Raw genomic sequence first — 26,250 nt, forward strand, 5'->3', positions numbered from 1 at the left:
ACCATTTGAGAGTACGTTGGAGACATCATGTCCTTTACCACTAATATTTTAACATATTTCCTAAAAACAAGGACATTTTCTTACATAACTGCAGTATAGTTATTAATTTCAAGAAATTTAATATTGATACAATACTATTATCCAATACATAGTTCATTTTCCCATCTTGCCAATTGTCTGAAATACGTCCTTTATAGCTTTTATCCCCAATCCAGAATCCAATCCAGGACCATATCTCTTAGTTTCCTTTAGTTCCTTAACCTGTTTTTATTTTTCATGACTTTGGCATTTTTGAAAACTATCATCCAGTACTTACAAAGAATATCCCTCAGTTATGTAGAGTTTCCCTCAATTTATCTGATGTTTCTCACGATTGGATTTGGGTTGTTTTTCTGGCAGGAATATTACAAGAGTGGTGTGTCTTTCTCAGTGCATTATTTCAGGAGATATGTTATATCAATCTGACCCATTACTGGTGATGTTAAAACCTTGAGAGTTTGGTTAAGGGGAATCCACCCAGTCTCCATTATCAAGATACTATTTTTCCTTTTGTAACTAAGAAGCACTTTTGTGGGGAGATGCTTTGATAGCATGTAAGTATCGGGTTCCTAATGAAACTTTAGCCAGGATCACCCATTGCACAAGTCAATTATGGCTGTGAAGGTTGAGAAACTTTTTTTAGGTGATTTAACTTCATTCCTTTTCCTTGTAACCAAAAGAACCCAACTAAAACAAAAATTAGAATCAGAAGTGTGGTTTCGGGACTTCCCTGGTGGTCCAGTGGGTAAGACTCTGCACTCCCAATTCATGGGGCCCGGTTCGATCCCTGGTTGGGGAACTAGATCCCGCATGCATGCTGCAAGTTAAGAGTTTGCATGCTACAACTAAGGAGTCCACATGCCGCAACTAAGAAGTCCACATGCCGCAACGAAGATCCCGTGTGCCACAACTAAGACCTGGCTCAGCCAAAAGAAAGGAAGGAAGGAAGGAGGGAGGGAGGGAGGGAGGGAGGGAAGGAAGGAAGGAGGGAAGGAAGGAAGAAAGAAGTGGGGTTTCATGGAACTGAACCTGAGTGTCAGCAGGTGGAATGGAATATTTCTATCCAGTGTTTGTAGGGTAAAGCCACTAGCTGGGCCAGCCCCTGGTGCCTCTCGGACTCTAAGCGTGAGTGCTCCATCGGGGGGGCTATGATGGTTTGGTGGCTCTAGCTCTGGATCATTTCTGGGAGGGGTGGGTAGTTGTTCTCTGAGCTCCCTAGACTGGATTTGTTACTGCATGTAAGTCCCCTACAGCCCTGCCAAAGCTATGATGACACTTTGTTTTAATGTCTGTCTACCCCTCCAGACAGCAAGCTTTGGGACAGCAGGCAGTCAGAAACATGGCCCGTGCTCTAGGGGTAGAAAGTGCTGCATGGATGGAAGGGAATGACCACATCAAATAAGACACCTCCTTGGCTTGTCTCTCTGTGTCTCATACCTCACTTTTATATGATTCCTCTAGTGTCTTTTTATTATAGTCTTAACAACGATCCTGCCGAAATACTACCTGCACATTTTGCTGAAAAGAGGCCATTTTGGGAGAATGTACTCACCCTGCGCTGTCACTCAACAACGCCAGTCCAGCCACATTTCTGCAGGGATCACGTTCACTGTTGTGTATTTTGTTCACTGTTGTAGCTCCAGTGCCTGGCATAGTGTTTAATAAATATTTATCGAATAAGTGAATGAATGTAAGCAGAAGAGGCAGACAACAGTGGGTAGGGTCTGTGATGTCCTTTGTTGAACAGAAACTCTTTTCTTATTTATTTATTTAAAAAATTTATTTTACTGAAGTATAGTTGATATAGGATGTTGTGTTAATTTCTGTACAGCAAAGTGATTCAGTTTTGTATCTATATATATGCATTCTTTTTCATATTCTTTTCCATTATGGTTTATCACAGGGTATTGAATATAGTTCCCTGTGCTATACAGTAGGACCTCTTTATTTATTTATTTATTTGGCTGTGTCAGGTCTTAGTTGCATCATGCAGGATCTTTTGTTGCGTCCATTGGGCTCTTTGTTGTGGCGTGTGGACTTCTCTCTAGTTGTGGCGCCTGGGCTCCAGATTGCACGGGCTCAGTAGTTGCGGCATGTGGGCTTAGTTGTCCCGAGGCACGCGGGATCTTAGTTCTTCCACCAGGGATTGAACCTGTGTCCCCTGCAGTAGAAGGCGGATTCTTAACAACTGAACCTCCAGGAAAGTCCCCAGTAGGACCTTGTTGTTCATCCATTCTCTATACAACAGTTTGCGTCTGCTAATCCCAAACTCCCAATCCATCCATTCCCCCCACCACCTGCAACCACAAGTCTGTTCTCTATGTCTGTGTGTCTGAACAGAAATTCTTTTTTGTGGAGCAGAGAAAGGTTTATTGCAGGACCATGCAAGGAGATGAGTGGCTCAGGCCCAAAGAAACCCCAAGCTCCTGAACAGAGATTCTTAATTTTAATGTATTCAGATCCATCAATGTTTCCCTTTATGGTTTGTGGGTTTGGTATCTTGTTTAAGAAGATTCCACCTCAGGCTTCCCTGGTGGCGCCGTGGTTAAGAGTCTGCCTGCCAGTGCAGGGGACATGGGTTCGATCCCTGGTCCGGGAAGATCCCACATGCTGCAGAGCAACTAAGCCCGTGCACCACAACTACTGAGCCTGCACTCTAGAGCCCACGAGCCACAACTACTGAGCCCACGCGCCACAACTACTGAAGCCCGCATGCCTAGAGCCCGTGCTCCGCAGCAAGAGAAGCCACTGCAGTGAGGAGCCCGTGCACCGCAACAGAGAGTAGCCCCTGCTCACTGCAACTAGAGAAAGCCCACATGCAGCAACGAAGATCCAACTCAGCCAAAAATAAATAAATAAATAAATAAATAAAAGTAATAATTAAAAAAAAAAAGATTCCACCTCAAGGTCACAAAAATACTCTCCTACATTTTCTTTTGTTAGCTTTGTAGTTTTACCATATGTTTTAAAGTCCTTAATCTCTCTGGAGTTTACTTTTGTATATGGTGTGAGGTAGGGATACAGCTTTTTTTTTTCTTTTTTCCTCCATAGCATGAGGTGGCTACGTACCCTATCTGCTAATCTACCTTGATCCCACTGACATCATCCGACCTTTATCCTATATCAAGCTTCCATAGGCACATGGGCTGTTTCTGCACTCTCTGGTCAGTTTCCTCCTCTTGTCAGTTACTGAGCAATACCAACTGTGTGTGTGTGTGTTTGCTGTTGTTTGTTTGTTTGCTATGGCTTTCATGATATGTTTTACTCTTTGGCAGGGTGATTCCCTCATCTTTTCTCTTCTTTTTCAAAACCGATGTGGCTATTCATGTACCTCTATACTGTCATATACATTTTGGAATAAGTTTGTCAAGTTCCTGAAAATTTAACTTATATATTATTTTAGGGAGAATTAACATCTTTATGATATTGAGTTGACCCATCCAAACAAATAGTTGATCTATTTATACCAAAACTTTATGTCCTTTAACATTTTCAATTTTTTTCCAGAAACGCTTTATGTAAATGTAAAGAACATTCTTAATTAAGTTCTGAATACTTTATATATCTTATTACTATTGTGAATGCTATTTTGTTTTCTATAATTCCTAGTTGATTAAAATTGTAATGGAGAGCTATTAGTATTAAATTTTTCCTGTAGCCATCAAAGTCCCTGACTCTCCTATTGGTTCTAATAGTTTGCTTATTGTTTCTGATAGATTTTCTACATAGGTGATCATATCATCACAGGTAACAACAGGTTTACCTTTACCTTTCCTGTCTCTATACTGCTTATTTCTTTTTCTTATCTTAGCACATTGGTCAGGACCCCCAATGTTGCAGTAGTGGCAATCCCATCTTATACCCAGGTTTACAGGGAGGGCATCGTTAAATATGTTAATTATAGGGCTGTTTTGTTTTGTTTGGCCACGCCACAAGGCATGTGAGGGGTCTTAGTTCCCCAACCAAGGATTGAACCCATGCCCCCTGCATTGGAAGCATGGCATTTTAACCACTGGACCACGAGGGAAGTCCCCTATAGGTTTGGTTTTTTTAAATTAATTAGTTTATTTTTGGCTGTGTTGGGTCTTTATTGCTGTGCACGGGCTTTCTCTAGTTGCGGAGAGCAGTGGCTGCTCTTCGTTGTGGTGCGTGGGCTTCTCATTGCAGTGCCTTCTCTTGTTGCGGAGCATGGGCTCTAGGCGCATGGGCTTCAGTAGTTGCAGCATGCGGGCTCTGTAGTTGTGGCTTGCAGGCTCTAGAGCGCAGCCTCAGTAGTTGTGGTGCACGGGCTTAGTTGCTCTGCAGCATATGGGATCTTCCCGGACCAGGGCTCATACCCGTGTCCCCTGCATTGGCAGGCAGATTCTTTTTTTTTTTTTAAGTTTATTTATCTTATTCATTTATCTCTGGCTGCGTTGGGTCCTTGCCGCTGCGCACGGGCTCCCTCCAGGTGCGACGAGCGGGGGCTACTCTTTGCTGTGGCGCACAGGCCTCTCATTGCGGTGGCCTCTCCTGTTGCGGAGCACGACCTTCAGGCGCTAGGGCTTCAGTAGTTGCGGCACACGGGCTTCAGTAGTTGTGGCCTGTGGGCTGTAGAGCACAGGCTCGGCAGTTGTGGCACACAGGCTCAGGTGTTCCGCAGCATGTGGGATCTTCCCGGACCAGGGCTCGAACCCGTGTCCCCTGCATTGGCAAGCAGACTCTCAACCACTGCGCCACCAGGGAAACCCGGCAAGCAGATTCTTAACCACTGTGCCACCAGGGAAGTCCCCCTACAAGTTTTTAATATATGGTCTTTCAACTTAGATAAGTTGTTTCTATTCCTAGTTTTCTGAAGTTTTAAAGATTAAAATTAGGCATTGCACTCTGAGCTTTTCCTATTTCAAATTATGCAATCATGTGCTCTTTCTCCTTTATTCCACTAATGTAATTAATAATAGTGGTAGATTTTCTGATGATAAACCATTTGAATTGGTAGAAATGGTCTCAGCTGCATGTAACAGAATACCAGCAATTGTATCTTAAAACCTAAGGGCAGTAACTTCTTCTTTTTTTTTTTTTTTTAATTTTATTTCTTTATTTTGACCACTCATTGTGGCTTGAGGGTTCTTAGTTCCCGACCAGGGATTGAACCCAGGCCCTCGGCATTGAAAGTGTGGAGTCCTAACCACTAGACTGCCAGGGAATTCCCAAAGGGCAGTAACTTCTTAACAAGCAGCCTGGAGATGGACCATCTCAGGTTGGTCCAGCAGCTTGATGGTGTCCTCCAGTAGAAGGAGTCCATCTTTCTATTTTGCCATCCTCAGCACACTGGCTTTTTGTCCTCATGTTAGTCACCTCATGAGTGCAAGCTGGCTACCACATTCAAAGGCATAAATCTGGTGGTGAAAGGGAAAGAGCAGGAAAAGAAGCACAAAACTGCTTAACCATAAGTGACTCTCCTTTCACCAGAAAGGTTAAAGTTTCACAGACGCCTCCTCCCCCAGCTGACTTGTCCTGGTGTCATTAGTCAGAAACGGATCACGGTGCTTCTGGCTGCAAGAGAGGTTTGCATTCTGAGTGTCTGGCAGAGGAGCAGGGAATGGCTGTGACTAATGGTGACTCAGCCCTTGGGTCTGGGGCACACACACGCTGTTCCCAGCAAGATGGGGTTCCGTCAGGGAGGAAGAATGTGGGGTGGCACATCATCCTGGCATTCCCAGGGCAAACTTGACGCAATCAGATTGGATAATTTCTTTTCCAATAAACTTTGGATTTGGTTGGCCCGTATTTTATATAGGATTTTCACGTTTATGTTCATAAGTGAGTGAAGCCTATATTTTTATTTTCTTGTCTGTCCTTAGCTGGAGTAAAAATTTCATAAAACTGGTTGGCTTGCCTTCTTTTTCTATTTTCCGGAACAAATTATATAAAATACAGATGATCTGTTCCTTGAAAGTTTGGTAGAACTCATCCATAAAGCTACCTGCATGTGGGTTCGCTGGGAGGAGAGATCTTTCACCATTTCATCACTAGTTATTCTTTATCACTGCTTCGTTCTGCTTCAGTTTACTGATATTTCCCCCTTTTTTGGGTATATACAGTCGGCCCTCTGTACCCACAGGTTCTGTGTCCATGTATACAGAGGGCTGACTGTATTTAAAATGGCCTTTTAGAATTATAATACTGAGATCTATGCTCTAATGCTCTGTAAGTAGTCCTCTGTTGTGCATTTAAACAATGTCTTACTTTAATTTTTTAAACTAATAACCTTTTTAATTTTTTTGGGCCACACCACGTGGCTTGTGGGATCTTAGTTCCCCAGGCCCTTGGTGGTGAAGGCGCAGAGTCCTAACCACTGGACCGCTAGGGAATTCCCTAATAACCTTTTAAAATTGAGAAATAATTTATATATGCAGAGAAATACACAGATCTGAGGTGTACAGTTCCATGAGTTTTGACAAATGTGTCCATCCGTGTAATCACCACCCCATCAAGATAGACATTTTCATCTATTCCCTTGTGCCCCTTCCTGTCGGTCCTCGTAGCCAAGCAACGCTTGATCTGGTTTGTGTGCAAATCTTTGGCAGACATAAGCTTTTCTCTCTCTCAGATAAAGTCCTAGGAATGGAATTCCTGGGTCAGGTACGAAATGCATGCTTTTTTTTTTTTTAATTTTATTTATTTATGGCTGTGTTGGGTCTTCGTTTCTGTGCGAGGGCTTTCTCCAGTTGCGGCAAGCGGGGGCCACTCTTCATCGCAGTGCGCGGGCCTCCCACCATCGCGGTCTCTTCCGTTGCGGAGCACAGGCTCCAGACGCGCAGGCTCAGCAATTGTGGCTCACGGGCCCAGTCGCTCCGCGGCATGTGGGATCCTCCCAGACCAGGGCTCGAACCCGTGTCCCCTGCATTGGCAGGCAGACTCCCAACCACTGCGCCAACAGGGAAGCCCCCGGAAATGCATGCTTTTATAAATTTATTTATTTTTGGCAGCGTTGGGTCTTGTTGCTGCGCGCGGGCTTTCTCTAGTTGCCGCGATTTGAGGCTACTCTTTGTTGTGGTGCAGGGGCTTCTCATTGCGGTGGCTTCTCTTGCTGTGGAGCACCGGCTCTAGGCACGCAGGCTCAATAGTTGTGGCGCATGGGCTTAGTTGCTCCGTGGCATGTGGGATCTTCCCCGACCAAGGCTCGAACCCATGTCCCCTGCATTGGCAGGAGGATTCTTAACCACTGCACCACCAGGGAAGTCCCGCCACTACTTTTAATATTAATAGTATAAATACTAAGAGTGTCAATAGTGAGAGTTTAGGAGTATGAACCACCGGATCTAACACACTTCATTTATAATTGCCTTTTGCATCCTCTTGGCTTGAGGAGTCCCATTTCATCAGGCTGTCAGGAACTGGGAGTTCTTAGTGGTTTTTCTCTGACTTTGAATCATTTTCTCCTGGGCCTTCAAAATTGGCGGAATCCCGGTGGCGCATCTACACATCTACGGTGGCATCACCTCTGAAGCCAGGCCCACGAGGTGTAGAAACTTCCCGTGAAGGTGCTCTCGGTTCTTGGCTGATACTGAGACTTTCTGTCCTGATTCATTTTCTTGTCTTCTGTCCTGAAGTGAAAAGTTGATTGGAGGGACTTCCCTGGTCGTGCAGTGGTTAGGAATCCGCCTGCCAATGCAGGGGACACGGGTTTGAGCCCTGGTCTGGGAAGATCCCACATGCTGCGGAGCAACTAAGCCCGTGCGCCACAACTACTGAGCCTGTGCTCTAGAGCCCATGAGCCACAACTACTGAAGCCTGTGCGCCTAGAGCCCGTGCTCCACAACAAGAGAAGCCACCGCAGTGAAAAGCCCGCGCACCGCAATGAAGAGTCCCCATCTCAATGCAACTAGAGAAAGCCCGCGTGCAGCAACGAAGACCCAATGCAGCCAAACGTTAATTAATTAATTAATTAATTAATTTTTAAAAAGTTGATTGGAGATCTCATTTAACAAAATGACGAGTATGAACTTTCTTTCCTGTACCAAGTCCCAAGGACTTTTTTCTTCTTTACCCAAGTCGGTACAGAGAGCGCTGCCCTGGGAGAGCGAACCCTTCACCCCGGGCCTCCGGGCGCCCTGGATGCGCTCAGCGTCCCCGGATTCTCAAGGGTCCCCCAAGGGGACAGCTGTGCTGCCTCCCTCCTCTTCCTCTCTCTCTCCCTCTCTTTCCCCTACCCCTTCATTTCCGCCCTCCCTTTTTGAAGGTATTTATTATGACTCTTTACCCTTTTCATCTCTTTCCAATGGAGCCAGCCACCCTCTGCTCTGGCTGCCAGTTCCCTCCGACACCAGGACCAACCACCTCCTCTCTCCCCAGGGGTTTCTCACAGTTTTCTAGCAGAGCTTCTACATTTGAAGACAGAGCCAACAGCCCAAGTGAGTTCACCACCTTGTCAGCTTTTTAGGGCTTCTATGAGCACTTTATTAATAAAGGAGATGTCACTGGTTGCAGGTATTTTCTCCCACTTTGTTATTTGCTTGCCTTTGATTTTTTGACCCTATAGAAGTTTTCTGCATTTTTTTTCTTTTTCTTTATGGCCTCTGATTTTGGGCTCCAGGGAAGGGAAGAAAGACCTTCTCTCCAGGATGATGAATACATCAATCCTTGTTTCATTCTAGGACTTTCTTGGCTTCAATTTACATTCAAATATCTGATCCACCTGGTGGAAGAGATGAGGGTCTGGTGGCTATTTTGATGATTGGTTCTCCAGTTGTCCCAAAGCATTTATTTGATTAACCTAGTTTTCAAAAAAAAAAAATTTTTTTTTTGGCCACACTGTAGCATGTGGGATCTTAGTTCCCCAACCAGGGATTGAACCCGTGCTCCCTGCGGTGGACGCATGGAGTCTTAACCACTGGACCTCCAGGGAAGTCCCCTAGTTTTCAACATTGGTGTAATATTTTATCTTCATTATATTGCAGATTCTCATATATTAGAATAAATATTATTTTGTTCATTGATATGAATGAGCAGGTTTTTTTTTAATATATACATATATATGGCCAAGATAACTGCTGAAAAAAAACTCAGTTTTCTTCATCAAGACTTGTAAATCAAAATTATGAGACAGTAATGTTCACCTGTTGGTTTGGCAAAAAATTTTAAGTTTGGTAATATGCTGTCCTGGGGAGGGTATGAGGAAACAGGTATCCTCATGTTGTGTCGGTGTGAATGTAAGTGCGTGCATGCTTTTTGGAGAACAACATGGGAAAAGGCATCAGTAGTTGCTTTTTTCTAATGAATGAACCCTTTGCCCTAGGAATTTCACTGCTAGAAATTTACCTTATGGATAAAGGTCTGCCAAAGATAAATGCATGCATATGGTTGCATAGTGTGTGATTGCAAAACCCAAAATGGTTAGCTTCTTAAATGTCTATCCATTGGGAACTGCATAAATTATCTATGGTACATGCATGCAGTAGAACACTGCAGCGGTTAAGGAGAATGGGGAAGACTTGTGTGTGATGATACAAGCCAATCTCTACAATACGCTGAGTGACAAAAAGTTACAAAATAGTAAACATACTCTGATGCTTCTTGTATACGTGAAATAAATAAGTAAACATGTATGTATGTATATATGTATATATACATACATATACTCACACACATATGCTGGACTTTGGTCTAGGAGAATTTGATTTACAGGAAGCTGTTAACCTTTGGGAAGAGGAAAGTTTTTGATTTTCACTGCTTCTTTCTGGACTCTTCCATTTTTCTAGCATTGGCATGTATTGCTTTTTTATTGTCAGAGAGGTTTTTCCTGGGCATTTTTGTTTTCTTTTATACCCATTTCGCTTTCTTTTGTTTTTTCAATAAATTTTTTAAAATATTTATTTATTTATTTATTTAATTGGCTGCACTGGGTCTTAGTTGTGGCACACGGGATCTTTGTTGCTGCGGGCGGGATCTTCGTTGTGGAATGCAGGGTCTTTTTTAGTTGTGGCATGCAGAATCTGTAGGCATGTGAGACCTAGTTCCCTGACCAGGGATCGAACCCGGGCCCCCTGCATTGGGAGCATGGAGTCTTTACCGCTGCACCACCGGGGAAGTCCCTCAGTTTATTTTTCTTAAATCTTAATATTTTTAAGCCAAGAAAAGGGGGATTTACTGGAAAGATACTGAGGTACCTCATTCAATCAAAGGAATCGTTGGGCAACCAGCCTGCAGGAGGAGACAAGCACAGCTGGGCCTCAGGAATTTCTAGAGCCAGGGGCTAGGATGCTGGAGGCCCTTTCTTGTCTCTACTCGTCTTTGAGTATCAGCCACATTCTCTCTCACTCCACGTAAAATGCAAGGAATGAACGTGGCTGCCTCATGCATCTGAATTTCACATCTTGCGGCTCCTACAGCAGGGAGAGACTGACTTCCTGAGTTCCTGTTTAACAAAATTCCCAGGAAGGACTTTCTTTAGTCTGGCTGGGGTCAGGTGTCCTGCCCTGGACCCATCGACTCGGGCCGGGTGGGGGAGGTGTCTCTAAGTACCTGGCAGTTCCTCTGGGGTCACGTGGTTTGAGAAGAACACTTCTCAGTAGAAGGGAGGGTGCTGGGAAGATTACACATTCATTTATTCTTACTCATTTATCCAGTAAACGTTTATGGAGCCTGTTATATCCTAGGCTCTGTGCCATGTGCCATGAACACAGGAACCCAGCAAGGTCTCAGTGATCCGAGAGCTTAGGTCCCAGTGAGGGAGACGGCCTAGAAATCACTGCCCTGTCCTGGCTCAGCCAGACCCACTCTCCCTGTTCATGAAAGAAAGAGGAGCCCCTCTGTTGCCTATGGTGGGGCCTCGGCAGGCCAGCCTGGGGACGTTTCCCCTGTGAGGTGCTGATGGCTAAGGAACCCAGCTGGCAGGCCTGGCAGCCGGGGGCAGCGCAGCTGTTCTGAGTTGCCAGCCAAGAGCTGGGAGGTGAAGGGAGCGGCTTCCTGTTGAGCTGAGATCTTTGGCTCCAGCTTGGAAGTCAAGGCGTCCCCAGAAACAAAAGTGCCAGGCAGCCCACTGAGGTTCTGTGGAATTTTCATTATAAGGTACAGAACCCGGGCCTAGATCAGGTGCTTGACTCCACCAGTGTTGGCGTCTCAGGCCCTCAGGCAATGGTTATCCTGAGCAAACACGGGAAAGATGCCGGCTCAGCTCCGGGCCCAGCACTGGCAGGAAGGGACCACTGTGGGGTGGGGGAGGGGCAGGGGGGTAGGTCAGAGCCCCTCCTGGAGACTCCCCAGATTTTCTGATGTGCTGACTCTGCAAGAAATGCCCATAGGATTCACTGGTCTGAGCAAGACCTCCACCCACGAGTTACAGCCCTGGCCGAGGACTGCAGCAAAGGGCTCTCCTGTAGAACGTGATGGACGCCTGGGGCCAGCGGGCTGCAGTACGTGGGTTTGGGCATCAGGGACGAGGATTTCTACTCACTGTCCCTCCGCCCCAGACTACTCTCTGACGTGCAGGTTGTCGGTCCAAGCGTGGTTTGTCCCACTATCGTATCTTACATGATGTGGTGTGTGTGTGTGTGTGATGTATCATTTATACATGATGTAGTGATGGTGATTAAACTGAGGATTTAGCCCATAGTTTGGGGAATGGACAGAAATCACACCTGGAGGAGACTGTATGTAAACCCGAGGACACTGGACTCTGAGGTTGAGAGCTTTTCTGAAGGGCCCCTGCCGCCATCACTTTTGGCAGCAAGATATCACGTTTCAATCCTGCCGGGAAGGATATAGTGCATCTTCAGTTGTGGCAGTGAGAATGGAATCATGACGGGGTGTTTTGGGAGCTAAATGTGTAGGAGGCAGGCTGGGTTGGTAAGGGATGGAAGGCACTGGTCGAGTGGCCACACACACCACCCTCGGTAAACGGGGTGTCTTAGGCCCACCCCAGCACCCTTCCGTGCCTGCACCCGAAGCCTCATGGCGTTGGGCAGCAAAGGCTGAATTGGCTGCACCTGAAGAGAAAAGCCGAGGTCAATTTGTAGCCAAGACCTTAGATGAAATGATGGAGAAGCCACGAGAAAGCAGAGACCACACAGTAGAAAGAGGATATACAAAGTAGAGAGAAAAGGCAGGTGTGAGAGGAGCCCAGTGCAGACAGAGCAGAGGCAGGAGGGGCAGGTCCCCAGGGCTGCCTTGGCCTCTGACATTGGTCCATGTTGCCCCAGTCTATGTGGAAACCTACAGGAAACCTAGCTGGTGGATCTGACTCTTGCAATGCAAAGAAGCTAAGTGACACGGGACCCTACCTACAGCCTCCATGGTTTCTGCTTTTCACCCTGTGAGGTCTCTCCCTCCTCCTTGGGGCCATGGCTTATTCATCTGTTTAATCAGAGCGTCTGGCCCTGTGTAGGGAACCTTGTAGGTGCCTATTAATGTTTAAATAAATATCTGTATTTATCACAACAAGCCTTGGCCCAGCCCTCACCGAGAGGCTGTGGAATAAGCAGCAGCACAGATTTTAGATTCAGTGCCCGTATCAGCCATGTGCAGGGAGGTGAGCTGGGCCAAGGAGATTCTTTCTGGGCGTCTGAGGTGGAAAACAAGCAATGAAAGGGGGGCGGTTATGAAGGATCTCAGAAGTAGAAGAAGGAGATCCCAAAATGGTGGACATGAAAGGGTTTTGTGACCTGTAAAACGAACACAGGTATCCATGATCAGTAAAGCTGATTATCAGGAGTTCTCCAGTGGCCTAGCGGTTAGGATTCCAGGCTTTCACTGCCGTTGGCGAACTGAGATCTCGCAAGCCGCGAGGCATGGCCAGAAAAAGAAAAAAGAAAGAAAGAAAGAAGAAAAAGCTGATTATAATTCTCATGCGTTTTTTGGTTTTTGTTTCTTGTTTTTGTTTTTTCAGTGTAAATATCATCAGGTATAATCTCTATGCTTTTTTAAAAAATTTTTATCAGAGTATAGTTGATTTACAATGTTGTGTTAGTTTCAGGTGTACAGCAAAGTGAATCAGTTATACATATACATATATCCACTCTTTTTAAGATTCTTTTCCCATATAGGTCATTACAGAGTGCTGAGTAGAGCTCCCTGTGCTCTACAGGAGGTCCTTATTAGTAAGTCTCATGCATTGTTGCCAATCTACTTGTGTGACTGTAATAGGGAGAAGAAACTTTGTATTCTCTTACAAGTTAGTCACTAAACGAATGTTGCCTATAAGCTTAAATTACACATTATGGCCCATCTCTGGGAACCCTGCCTCCCAGGTAATGAGCATGAAGCTAAAATACCTTTGTTTAGCTCACAAGGAAACTGCCTGACCAGGCCCACCTGTGAATAGCTGCAGCAAGGAAGAAATCCCTTCTGGAGTCTGGCCAGAACCAGGACTTTACCCCCTCCTCTTTTAGTATAAAAGAAGCCTGAATTCTAACGCAGGGGAGATGGTTCACTGGGACGCTCGTCCCCCATCTTCTCAGTCTGCCGGCTTTCTGAATAAAGTCACGATTCCCTGCCCCAGCTACTTGCTACTCGATCTGTTGGCCTGTCGTATGGCAAGCAGTATAAGCCAGCCAGGGCTCTTGCTGCTCGTGGCCGGCCAGCTCTGCTTGGGGAATTTTGGGGTAAGGCCCTAGCAGCTGTTGGGACCGCTTGTCCTGAGGATATTCCTTTTAAAGTTCCCTGAAGCTGCACTGGCTGCCCCAGCTCTTGGCAGCTGGAACAAAGGAATCAACATCTGGGAGCTGGCAGGCCCCATAGAGGAGGGTAAGTCACTCCAGTGTGTAAAGCTGGAAACTTTATTTCCTCTCTGGGGCTTTTTTCTCTAGAATAAGCCAATTTGTTTTGTATTTGAGTGGGGTACCATGTTGGAAAGAGGATAAGAGGAAATAGTTGGTGGCCTTTTACCCAATTTGTGAACTGGTTCATTTCTTTGGCTGTGCTGGTTTGTGTGTGCTGGGTGTTTTTGTTTTCTGGGGTTTCTGGTGGTGTTGTTGTTTTATTTTTGGCTGCGCTGGATCTTAGTTGCCACATGCAGGCTCTTTTAGGTGCGGCATGCGGGATCTAGTTCCCCGACCAGGGATTGAACCCGGGCCCCCTGCACTGGGAGCGCAGAGTCTTAACCACTGGACTACCAGGGACGTCCCTGTGCTGTTTGTTTTGTTTGTCTTGTATTTATGTCTTTAAAAAATGGGGAATGTGGCTTCCCTGGTAGTGCAGTGGTTAAGAATCCGCCTGCCAATGCAGAGGACACGGGTTCGAGCCCTGGTCTGGGAAGATCCCACTTGCCGCGGAGCAACTAAGCCCGAGCACCACAACTACTGAAGCCCGTGCTCCGCAACAAGAGAAGCCACGGCAATGACAAGCCCGTGCACCACAACGAAGAGTAGCCCCCGCTCTCTGCAACTAGAGAAAGCCCGCACGCAGCAACAAAGACCCAACACAGCCATACATAAATAAATAAATAAATAAATATTTTTTTTTGTTTTTTAAGAAATGGAGAATGGGGAGTTCCCTGGTGATCTAGTGGTTAGGATTTGGCACTTTCACTGCTGTGGCCTGGGTTCAGTCCTTAGCCGGGGAACTGAGATCCCGCAAGCCACGTGATGTGGCCAAAAAAAATAAAAGGCGGGGTTGGGGGGGGATGTTTCAAGTATACCTAAAGAAAGTCGTCTGAGGCACATTTTGGATAAGTGGTCTGATTATAGCTATGAAACCGTGACTAGGAAGATGAAAATGTGTGGCCACAGTAGCCGTTAGGATCCCCACAAGGGGTTTACGCAGTGTTATCCTGGAACCCTGTGTACCATATACTGCCACCTTTGCTGTGTGAATCTGTGGTCTCCGTGTCATCGGTATATGTTAAACCCCAAGACCAAACTTGAGGGTTTATTTAGGGTTTTCTGTTTGTCCTTTGGGTTTTTGGTTTCATTTTGTTTTAGTATCATTTCTTCAGTTACAGCCAAATCAGTTTTGCGATATTTAAAACTTTTACTGATGTCAGATGGAGGAAAGGAATGGAAAAAGCCTGTCTGCTCTGGTCCAAAAGTGAGACATTCCCAGGGAGAAGAGAAAGATTCCACTTGGTTCTTAAAATCACCAAAAGCCCCATTCCAGAATTCAGCCAAGTTGGTTGATGCCCAGGCAAAAAGGCATCCTTTGAATGGTTAGAGATGATCAACTGCTATTTATGGTTTTACAGTGGCTTTTGAATGGCTCGATAGCTATTCTGTGAAGAGGTGGGGAAGAATCATGAAATCCGCTATGTGCAAGCTTTTGTGCTATTACATCAGGGTGAGGAAAAGTGAGACAGTTGTCACCTTGTGGTAAAAGAAACCCAAGGGAAGGGTGAGGGATAGGTCACTCCATCCTCTGGCGGAGCTGGCTGTCCCAGCTGCTTCAGCCATTATGCCAATACATCCACCCCTTCCACCATCTCTTGTTCCTATTTGGCCCCAATTCCTGACGCTGGGGCTCAGAAAGTGGTCAGACTGGCTCCCCCTTCTGTTAGGGATCAATTAGAAAATCCTCTGTTGGGACTTCCCTGGTGGCGCAGTGGTTGAGAATCCGCCTGCCAATGCAGGGGACATGGGTTCGAGCCCTGGTCTGGGAAGATCTCACACGCCAGGGAGCAACTAAGCCCGCGCACCACAACTACTGAGCCTGCGCTCTAGAGCCCCTGAGCCACAACTACTGAGCCCGAGTGGCCACAACTACTGAAGCCCGTGTGCCTAGAGCCCGTGCTCCACAAGAGAAGCCACCGCAATGAGAAGCCCACGCACCACAAGGAAGAGTAGCCCCCACTTGCCGCAACTAGAGAAAGCCCGCGCGCAGCAACGAAGACCCAACGCAGCCAAAAATAAATAAATAAATAAATTTATATAAAAAAAAGAAAATCTTGTGTTAGTTCCTGGGGCACAGGGACCTGGTCTGGTATCACCATCTAAGATGTGACCCAACTTGGGCCAGGAGGCACTCGTGGGGCAGGGCAATTTCCCTTATGCTGTTATCCCATAGGGGCCTGCAAACGGCCAGCAGACTGGGCTTCTACAGATGCAGAGTCCTTTCTCCCCCTCAGACTTGTTCATAGGGAGGATCCTCTACATGAAAGGAGAATGGGCATTGATCAGGCCAGGGAAGCAACTCCACCTAACAGACCCACATGGTACACCTGAAGCCCACCGGACCCTGATGAGAGAGGAATGCCCTTATCAGAGCACTACCATGAGTGCATCTTGGCAAGGCTTTGAAAAGGGGAATCCAAGCAAGATTTTGAACAGAATTCAAGAAATTCAGCAAAAACCAAATGAAGATTTATCAGGCCTACAGATGTTACAATGATGCAGATCCTGAGGCCCCTGAAAATACTGGAATGGTAAATTTAATCTTCATTGGGCAAAACGCCCCAGACATAAGAAGAAAATTATGAAAGTTAGGTGGTAAATTTGGAATGAACCCTTCTCCATTGGTAGATCTTGCTTTTAAAGGGTTCAACAACAGAGAACAACAACAGAAGAAAGAAGATGCAAAAGACAACGCCATTTTTCTGGCAGTGGCACTCGCCAGAAGGTGAGTGACCCAAAGAGAGGTCAGCCACCATTGGGAAAGGAACAAATGCACTTATTGTAAGGAGGAAAGGTACTGGAAAAAAAGATTGCCATAGGCTAAATAGGAAGGAAACCAATAAAAGTCAGGAGCCTCTCAGATGGTAGAAAGAGAGGAACACCCTGATAAACAAAGAGGCCCGGCGGGGGGCTCCCTTGGACTTGAGGTGCCCAATTCCAATTTCCCCACAGGAGCCCCAGGTAAAATTGACAGTGGGGAATGAGCTGATTAACTTTCTGTTACAGGTGCAACATACTCTGTGGTAAACACCAAGGTGGCACAGAAAACATTTCAATCCATCCCAGTCACAGGAGTCCTTGGAGGGGTACAAAATTGCTCATTCTTAACAACCTTTAGAATGCCAACTAGGGAACCTTACCCTGAAATAGTTTCTTATAGACACCAGAGTATCCAGTCCGTCTTTTGGGGCAAGATCTCCTGTGTAGAAAAGGACAAAGAAGGGCCAAAGAGTGGGGTTTCAGACCTCCCCACATGGGGACTCAGCACAGAGGAGCCTGGCAAATAGACTTTACTCAACTCCTCGAGCTGCAGGAAATTTCAGATAACCTGCTAGTACGCGCGGACACCTTGTCACGACGGGCGGAAGCATAGCCCACCTGGACAGAAAAAGCCTCAGGAGTGTTTAAAGCCCTCCTTAAGGAAATAATCCCCCAATTTGGATTAAAGCATTGCGAATTAATTGGAAAATATATTTATCCTGGAGACCACAATTGACAGGAAAAACCAAGGAAATGAACGACACGTTAAAAAGGAGCATTGCTAAAATATGTCGAGAGACTAATTTAACTCGGGTTAAGGCCTTGCCAGTTGCCCTGCAACTCTGGGATCAGAGTGGCTCCCAGAAGCAGGCTTAAATTAAGCCCCTTTGAAATGCTGTACGGTAGGCCATTCAAGGTGTCTGCCCAGGCAGGAGAATCTGCAAATGCTCTAAAAGACCCAGCAGTTGCCAATTATATTAAAACTGTGGGCACTATACTAACCTCTGTTCATGAGTTTGCCTCCAGCAGGTCTGCCTACCCAACTAATGTAGCCTTACATCCATTCTGACCTGGGACCGAGTCTTCCTTAAAACCTGGAGAGAACCAGGGCCTGAACTTCAGCTGACTGCAAGGTGAATAGGACCACACATGGTATTAACTTACCACACACTTGTCTGTAAAGTTAGCTGGGGTAAAGCTGTGGATTCATCATCACACTCGGATTAAAGCAGCACCACTGTCATCAAAAAATGACCCAATTTTTTTTTTTATTTTTATTTTTTTATAAAGGAACTCCTTTATTTTATTTATTTATTTATTTATTTATGGCTGTGTTGGGTCTTCGTTTCTGTGCAAGGGCTTTCTCTAGTTGTGGCAAGCGGGGGCCACTCTTCATCGCGGTGCGCGGGCCTCTCACTATCGCGGCCTCTCTTGTTGCGGAGCACAGGCTCCAGACGCACAGGCTCAGTAGTTGTGGCTCACGGGCCTAGTTGCTCCACAGCATGTGGGATCTTCCCAGACCAGGGCTCGAACCCGTGTCCCCTGCATTGGCAGGCAGATTCTCAACCACTGCGCCACCAAGGAAGCCCATGACCCAATTTCTGAGACGCCTAGAGAGTAATGGGTTTGTGAACCCTTAGATGACTTAAGGTTGCTCTTTATAATCTCAGTACTTTAAAAAATTTCATTGTAGCTGAAGAAGGGTCAACCTATTTGTTTAATTTTGTCCAAATAAATAGCACAGGAATTTAGTGTAATTCTGGCACAAAGTTAATTAATAGATAAGTATTGGGAACTGGAACCAATACCCCAAATTAAATTGCAAATTAGACAACAAAGGGCTAAGGGGTTTCATCAGGTTCAAACAGTTGTAGATAAAAAAGGAAAGGGGATTGTACAACTGACTAAAGATTTGAAGGAATAGTCCCTGTCCAAGGCTGATCAATTCCATTCCATAATCACTTCTTTGTCACCCCTGTTCACCAGGAAGTAGAGCGGGCTTTGTCCTTTCTCCCACAGGATTGTGGAATGGATCATTGACAGTGGGGAATTGTAATAGGGAAGAACCTTTGTGTTCTATTACATTAATTACTAAAGGAATGTTGCCTGTAAGCTTAAATCATACATAATGGCCCATCTCTGGGAACCCTACCTCCCAGGTAATGAGCATTAAGCTAAAATACCTTTGTTTAGCTCACGGGAAACATCCTGACAGGGTCCACCTGTAAGTGGCTGCAGGAAGGAAGAAATTTTTTTTTTTTCTTGGCTGTGTGTTGGGTCTTCGTTGCTGCACACGGGCTTTCCCCAGTTGCAGCGAGTGGGGGCTACTCTTCGTTGCGCTGCACGGGCCTCTCACTGCAGTGGCTTCTCTTGTTGCGAAGTACGGGCTCCAGGTGCGCGGGCTTCAGCAGTTGTGACGCGCGGGCCTAGCTGCTCCGCGGCATGTTGGATCTTCCCGGACCGGAGCTTGAACCCGTGTGCCCTGCATTGGCAGGTGGACTCCCAACCACTGTGCCACCAGGGAAGTCCAGAAAGGAGGAAATTAACATATCCCCTCCAGAGTCTGGCAGGAACCAGGACTACCTCCTCACCTTTTAGCATAAAAGAAGCCTGGGGCTTCCCTGGTGGCGCAGTGGTTGAGAGTCGGCCTGCCGGTGCAGGGGACACGGGTTCGAGCCCTGGTCTGGGAGGATCCCACATGCTGCGGAGTGACTAGGCCCGTGAGCCACAATTGCTGAGCCTGCGGGTCTGGAGCCTGTGCTCCGCAACAAGAGAGGCTGCGATAGTGAGAGGCCCGCGCACCGCGATGAGGAGTGGCCCCCACTTGCCGCAACTAGAGGAAGCCCTCGCGCAGAAACGAAGACCCAACACAGCCATAAATAAATAAATTAATTAATTAATTTTAAAAAAAAAAGAAGCCTGAATTCTGACTCACGGAAGATGGTTCATTGAGACACTAGTCCACCATCTTCTTGGTCTGCTGGCTTTCCAAATAAAGTTGCTATTCCTTGCCCCAACAACTTGTCACTTGATTTATTGGCCTGTCATGAGGTGAGCAGTAGGAGCTTGGACTCAGTAACGTGACCTTGGACCTGACCTGGAGTCCTCTTTCATACATTCTGGACGATGGTAACTGCTTTGCTGGATCGGTGTGAGGAAGCAGTGTGTAAGGCAGAAAAAGTGCTTCCTACCCCATAAGGAAACATATGGGGAGTTTCTTAAATAAAGCAGATTCCTGGCACCCCATCTCTGCCATCTTACTGAATTGGGATTCTTTGGGGATGGAGCCTAGGAAACTGAATTTTTATTTATTTATTTATTTATTTATTTATTTATTTATTTATTTATTTATGGCTGTGTTGGGTCTTCGTTCTGTGCAAGGGCTTTCTCTAGTTGCGGCAAGTGGGGGCCACTCTTCATCGCGGTGCGCGGGCCTCTCACCATTGCGGCCTCTTGTTGTGGAGCACAAGCTCCAGACGCGCAGGCTCAGTAGTTGTGGCTCACGGGCCTAGTCGCTCCGCGGCATGTGGGATCTTCCCAGACCAGAGCTCAAACCCGTGTCCCCTGCATTGGCAGGCGGATTCTCAACCACTGCGCCACCAAGGAAGCCCGAAACTGAATTTTAAATAAGCATCTCCAGTGATTGATTAAGGTGGTCCAAGGAGACTTAGGAAAGACTGAAAGGTGTGTGTGTGTGTGTGTGTGTGTGTGTGTGTGTGTGTGTGTGTGTGTGTGTGTGTGTGTGTGTGTGTGTGTGTGTGTGTGTGTGTGTGTGTGTGTGTGTGTGTTTGGGGTGGGGAAGACAGTACTTTCATATGTGGCCACAAGGAGGCAGCAGAGAGATGAGAAACGGGTGTCTCCGGTGAGTGCCCCGCCCCCGACCGGCTGAGAGTGGGCAGACATGGGGATGGGTTGCAGGAGGAGGTGGGCCCTGTACTGTGGCACCCTCTCCTTTGCCAGGTGGAGTTTGTTACTGCAGACTAACCCCCTGTGACCGCCTGTCTCATTACCAGATTTTATGGACACTGCTTTTGCCAAACTCTGCCGGCAGAAACTGCATTAGTGTGACCTTGGCTGGGCTGTGGGTGGTGGTGAGTATGGGCGGCAAGCGATGTCACCTGCACAGGGCAGCTGACTCAAAGGACACCAGTGCATTATTGGAAAGCAGGGCCCTCCACACCCCCACTGCCAGGCTTGTGGTTCCAGGTGTTTCTTAAAAGACCTGTCCACCTGCATCAGGCCTGTTCCAGTCATGAGGGGATTGGGTCTGTGGCTGGGGAGCTAGCCGAAGCCCAGGCAAAGGCTGCTGGGATGGGGTGAGGGCAGGGAACTCAGGATGGGGCAGCTGCCTCTGGAAGAAGCCAAGATGTCCCTGGCTGCCGTAGGGGGTAGTAAGAGGATTAGGTGTCAGTCCCTAACCCAGCCCGGAACTAACACCCTCCTCCACTAACAGCCCCCTCCCCCCACTCACAGCACCCTGGCCTGCCCCCGTCGGAGCCTGCCAAAGCTCAGAATAACCCCGGGGACCAGACAGTGGGATGGCAGGGGCTCTGCTCGGCGCCCTGCTCCTCTTGCAGCTCCTCGGTATGGACCAGGGTCGGGGGAAGTGGTCGGACACACACACGGGATACTGACTTAAAGGGACAGGACAAAGACAGACTAAGATGTAGACGGAGACACGCTATTTGGTCCCCAGGCACATCACTGGTTCGGGAGGCAGACACGGAAAAATACACAGCTTCAGACAGAGACAGAGAAGCAGAGCCACGCAGATCCAGAGGCAGAGAGGAGAGGCTCCTTAGCCTCTCCATTTCCAGTGACCCCACTGCTTGGCCCCATCCCCAGGCGGAGGTGAAGGGAAGAACGAGGAGCTGCGTCTTTACCACCACCTCTTCGACAACTACGACCCAGGACGCCGGCCAGTGCAGAAACCTGGGGACACCGTCACCATCACCCTCAAAGTCACCCTGACCAACCTCATCTCACTGGTAAGATACCCCCACCGTCACCCCAAGCGCCATCTCTGAGCCTAAAATCCCACTTTTGGTCCCAACCGCTGAGCTCTATCCTAAAGCTGGCTTCCATCATCCTATCTCCCATCTGCAGAATGAGAAAGAGGAGACCCTCACCACCAACGTCTGGATTGGAATCGTGAGTGGAGTCTGGGGAACAGTGTGAGGTCTTGTCCAGGGGACCCTTTTCTCCCAAACTCCTCTTGGGCACCAAGGCACACGTCCTTCCGTCCCCCTCCCCCACCCCTAGGACTGGCATGATTACCGACTCAACTACAGCAAGGGCGATTTTGGGGGCATAGAAACCCTGCGGGTCCCTTCAGAACTCGTATGGCTGCCAGAGATTGTGCTGGAAAACAAGTGAGGACGGGGCCAGACTGGAGGGGAAGCCGAGGCCCGGGGGGCTGGGCTGGACCTGGTTGGGGCAGGTTGCTTGGAGGGAGAGGGGGCCACAGATCTGCGCAAACCCTCGGTTTCCCGGAGCCCACAGTATCGACGGCCAGTTCGGTGTGGCCTATGAAGCCAACGTGCTGGTCTCGGAGGGCGGCTACGTGAGCTGGCTGCCCCCAGCCATCTACCGCAGTATCTGCGCCGTGGAGGTCACCTACTTCCCTTTCGACTGGCAGAACTGCTCGCTTGTTTTCCGGTGGGAAGCAGCCCGGACCTTTGTGGAATTACGGGGGCAGGGGGTGGGGGCAGGGGGTGGGGCCAGGTGTGTGTGTTGGGGGGGGGACTTCTAATCCGGGGTGGGGCTTTGTGCTGGAGGTGGAGCTAGACATTCGAATGGGGTAAGGCCGCCCTAGCGGGTTAGAAGTAGTTGTAGAAACCCAGGTGTGGAAGTGAGGCCTGGGTTGCCGGGTGGAGCTTAATTCCCCTGCCAGATCCCTGCTTCCAGGACGGGGCCTGAGGCTGAGGCCCGAGTCCCAGCCTCTGGGGTGGGGGGTCCGGGCTCTGGCTCCGCAGCTCGCAGACGTACAGTGCAGAAGAGGTGGAGCTCGTCTTTGCTGTGGACGACGATGGCGACACCATCAGCAATATAGATATCGACGCTGAGGCCTATACTGGTGAGGCCCCCTCCTGCTCCAAAAAACTCGCTTCTAGAAGGGTCCAGAGAGGGGACTTGCAGAGTGGAGCTGCCCCAAGCCATCGATGCTGGGATTGACTGTGGCAACCCTGCTTTAACTTGACCCTTTCCTGAAATCATTCTTGATCGTCGGACTAGTCCAGCTTCCTCGCTTGTGGTGGTTCCCTAACCTCTCTGGGAATGCCCCTTTCTGACCAGCCCAAGCAATCCAGACCACCTGCCCCACCCACCCTTGTCCAGACGGTCTGCATCCTCTCCTCGCCTGGAGTTGCAGGCCCCCCGCGGTCAGATAGGGGACGGAGAGCAGAGCAGCGCGTACCACCCCCGAGAGCCAGCTGACCGCACCTCCCGTCCTGCAGAGAACGGTGAGTGGGCCATCAACTTCTGCCCCGGGGTGATCCGCCGCCACGACGGTGGCTCTGCTGATGGTCCAGGGGACACTGAAGTCATCTACACGCTCATCATTCGCCGGAAGCCCCTCTTCTACGTTATTAACATCATCGTGCCTTGCGTGCTCATCTCGGGCCTAGTGCTGCTCGCCTATTTCCTGCCGGCACAGGGTATAGAGTCGCCCAGACCCCAAACCCGGGCTCCCTCCTGGGGGGCGGGGCCTGCTCTCACCAGGCACTCCCTCCAGCCGGCGGCCAGAAATGCACCGTCTCCATCAACGTCCTGCTCGCCCAGACCGTCTTCTTGTTCCTAATTGCCCAGAAAATCCCAGAGACATCTCTGAGCGTGCCGCTGCTGGGCAGGTGGGGGCAGAGTGGATCCCGGTGGTGCCTACGTGGGGCGTGGCCAGTGTGAAGGGCGGAGCCAGGCGAGCATGGGGTGGAGCCAAGGGGCTCGTTGGGGAGGGACGGGCAGGGCCAAAACCTAATGACTCGGAGAAGCCTCAGCTGTCTCATCGCCGCCTGGGCTTTATTTGGACGCGGGGTCGGGCTGGGATGGTGGTAGCTTCTCCGGTCCCTCGTACTCCGTACTGCTGCTGGACGCCACCTGGAGGTCTCCGGAGTATCTCTGTTGGGGGTGGGCCGGCTTAGTGCCCACCCAGCCCCGCCGCCTCTGGCCCCCACCTCTCCCCTCATCTTCAACTCACCAGCTCCCCGGGGGTTCCAAGGCCCAGCTGGCGTCGCCACTGTTGCAGGAATGAGGCGGATCCCTGCAGACCTCGTCCACACGGGCATAGCCGCGCCCCCTGGACCAGAAGCCGGGCGCTCGTGCCTGCCGTAGACCCCGCTTGCCGAGCCCCCTGCCCCGCGGCCTGGGCTACCAGGGCCAGGGCTCCACCCGGATCCCCGGCGTCTGGGGCCGGGCCAGGGTCGCCGTCTAGTCGCCGCACCTCCTGCTGCACCCACAGGGCTGAGATCTGCAGCGGGGGTACAGGAGTTGGCGGGGGTGCAGAGGTCCCTGCTCCTGCCGCTCCATCCCCCTTCCCCGCCCCTCCTCAGCACCCCCGGCACCCCACCTCTAACAAGGTGGCCCCGAAGTTCACTACGCTGGCCGCGGCTTCTCTTAGCACCAGCCCCAGGGTGGGCTTCGGGGAGGGCGGCTTCTCTGGCTCTCGCGGCTCCAGGGACTAAGGCTCTCTGAACCGCTGCTCCATATATTCATGGGCTGCGGCCACAAGTTCCGGGGAAGATAGAAGCGGGGGCTGGAGGGCCACCTGGAAAAGCACAGGGACTGTGGGGTCATCAGGTCCTAGGGCAGAGGTAATGGGGGAGACGCTGGAAACCTTTCCAGAGCGTTTCGAGGTGCCACCCTTGGGGGTGGAGGGTGGGTATTGGCGTAGGCGCACCTCCGTGGAGCTGTGGAAGTGGTAGACCCACAGCAGGGTTTCCAGGGAGCTGGGGGTCCCCTTTATGGTTGCCACCGGCGGTGCGAGGGGGGAGAAGGGCGGAGGGGACGCGTCTGGCCCCGCAGAGGAGGAGCAGCTAAGGGGCGTAACTCCACCCCTTGCGGAGAGGTGCGTTTGTGAGGTCAGAGGACAAGTGGCCCCCTCTGTGGCTCAGGAGAAGTGGGGAGGCTGCGACGTCACGAACTCTGGGCTCCTCAGGTACCTCATTTTCGTCATGGTGGTTGCCACACTAATTGTCATGAATTGCGTTATCGTGCTCAACGTGTCTTGTCGGACGCCCACCACTCACGCCATGTCCCCGCGGCTGCGCCACGTAAGCACCGTTTGGCGGGGGGGGGGGGGGGGGGGGGGGTGTCTCCGGCCGGGAGGCGGGGCTTCGAGCTAACCTCCCCGCCGCCCCAACCCGGCCGCCCGCCCGCCCCCAGGTCTTACTGGAGCTGCTGCCCCAACTCCTGGGCTCGGGCGCACCCCCCGAGGTCCCCCGGGCCGCCTCGCCCCCAAGGCGGGCGTCGTCCTTGGGCCTACTGCTCCGCGCGGAGGAGCTGATACTGAAAAAGCCGCGGAGCGAGCTCATGTTTGAGGGGCAGAGGCACCGGCACGGGACCTGGACTGGTGAGCAGTGGCCCGAGCGGGCCAACGGGGGTGCCTGCAGCGGGAGAGGCTCCTAATCACCCCCCACCCCTCGGGGTCGCTCCCACCAGCTGCCCTCTGCCAGAGCCTGGGCGCCGCCGCCCCCGAGATCCGCTGCTGTGTGGATGCCGTGAACTTCGTGGCCGAGAGCACGCGAGACCAGGAGGCCACCGGCAAGGTGGGGCAGGAGCCGGAGAGGCTAGGTGGGGAGTTGCTGGGGGTCTCCGCTCTCCCTGATTCGTAGCAGGCTCCTGCAGCTTTTAGGGACTCAACTTTGCCTGCCCCTTCCCCAGGAGGTGTCTGACTGGGTGCGCATGGGGAAGGCCCTTGACAACATCTGCTTCTGGGCCGCTCTGGTGCTCTTCCTTATCGGCTCCAGCCTCATCTTCCTTGGGGCCTACTTCAACCAAGTGCCCGAACTGCCCTACCCGCCCTGTATGTAGGCATGAGCCTGCAGCCATGGTGACAAACGTTCCCATCCATCTCCAGGAGGAAATCTGAAAAACAAGTTGCTCCCATTGCTTTATTATGATCCTTTCGTACTGCCAATGATAAATCTGTATTTAGCTTCGCCAGAGTCGTATGTGCACACGTGTGTAGGTCTGACCACCAGGCAGACATCAGAAGGAGCTGGCAGATGGTTCAGGCAGGCTGTTGCATGTCAACCCTCCAGAAGGCAAGAACCAACCTCAATTCAGTCTTCCTGACCTCCCAGTTTTTCCTGGACCCCAGCCCCATGTGACCCTCTAGCCCTGTGAGCCTCTAAAAGATCTTTATCCATTTGTTGCCAAACAGGAGAGACCCCCCCCCGCCCCATGCAGGACTTGCATATACAGAGGCTAGAGCCAGGTGCCTTCATGGCCTGGCCAGGCTGGAGTGGGTGGAAACCAAATGGCCCCTGTGCAGGGCCCCACACGTTTAAGGCTGAGGATGCCCCGGCCCTCCCTCAGTTTCCTCTAGGTTTTCTTGGCCCAGCAGTGCCCAACCACCCCCTCTCCACCAAGGCTCACTCACTGCAGATTCCACCCCACCCTGCCCCCTCCATCCCAGCAATGCTGGTGGGCCCTG

At 49.8% G+C, this 26,250-nt stretch overlaps 2 protein-coding genes across 4 annotated transcripts; one reads left to right on the forward strand and one right to left on the reverse strand.

The window, feature by feature from the left end:
• Positions 1 to 20,628: 20,628 nt before the first annotated feature.
• CHRNE (cholinergic receptor nicotinic epsilon subunit) lies at positions 20,629 to 25,753 on the forward strand. Of its 3 annotated transcripts, none has more exons than XM_082443888.1 (13): positions 20,629 to 20,692; positions 21,075 to 21,185; positions 21,447 to 21,589; positions 21,708 to 21,752; positions 21,864 to 21,973; positions 22,104 to 22,325; positions 22,577 to 22,677; positions 23,057 to 23,257; positions 23,335 to 23,449; positions 24,751 to 24,865; positions 24,978 to 25,164; positions 25,254 to 25,360; positions 25,476 to 25,753. In XM_082443888.1, exons 2-13 carry the CDS (start codon positions 21,140 to 21,142, stop codon positions 25,623 to 25,625), a joined length of 1,542 nt encoding a protein of 513 aa, XP_082300014.1. In that variant the 5' UTR covers positions 20,629 to 20,692; positions 21,075 to 21,139; the 3' UTR covers positions 25,626 to 25,753. The 3 variants fall into 3 exon arrangements, with proteins under 3 accessions (XP_082300014.1, XP_082300015.1, XP_082300016.1); XM_082443889.1 differs by having other exon boundaries at positions 20,631 to 20,692; positions 22,104 to 22,259; XM_082443890.1 differs by lacking the exon at positions 22,104 to 22,325 and having other exon boundaries at positions 20,634 to 20,692.
• LOC309651202 (uncharacterized protein C17orf107) lies at positions 23,456 to 24,699 on the reverse strand (the record flags this gene model as incomplete). Its single annotated transcript, XM_082443640.1, is given in 5 exon segments — positions 23,456 to 23,641; positions 23,643 to 23,714; positions 23,794 to 24,063; positions 24,163 to 24,273; positions 24,277 to 24,699. Coding segments are annotated over 5 exon segments (1,062 nt in total), but the record flags the coding sequence as incomplete, so codon positions are not given.
• Positions 25,754 to 26,250: the final 497 nt, after the last annotated feature.

This window comes from Balaenoptera physalus, assembly GCF_965194825.1.
Source record: "Balaenoptera physalus genome assembly, chromosome: 20".
In the NCBI taxonomy this organism is placed as follows: Eukaryota; Metazoa; Chordata; class Mammalia; order Artiodactyla; family Balaenopteridae; genus Balaenoptera; species Balaenoptera physalus.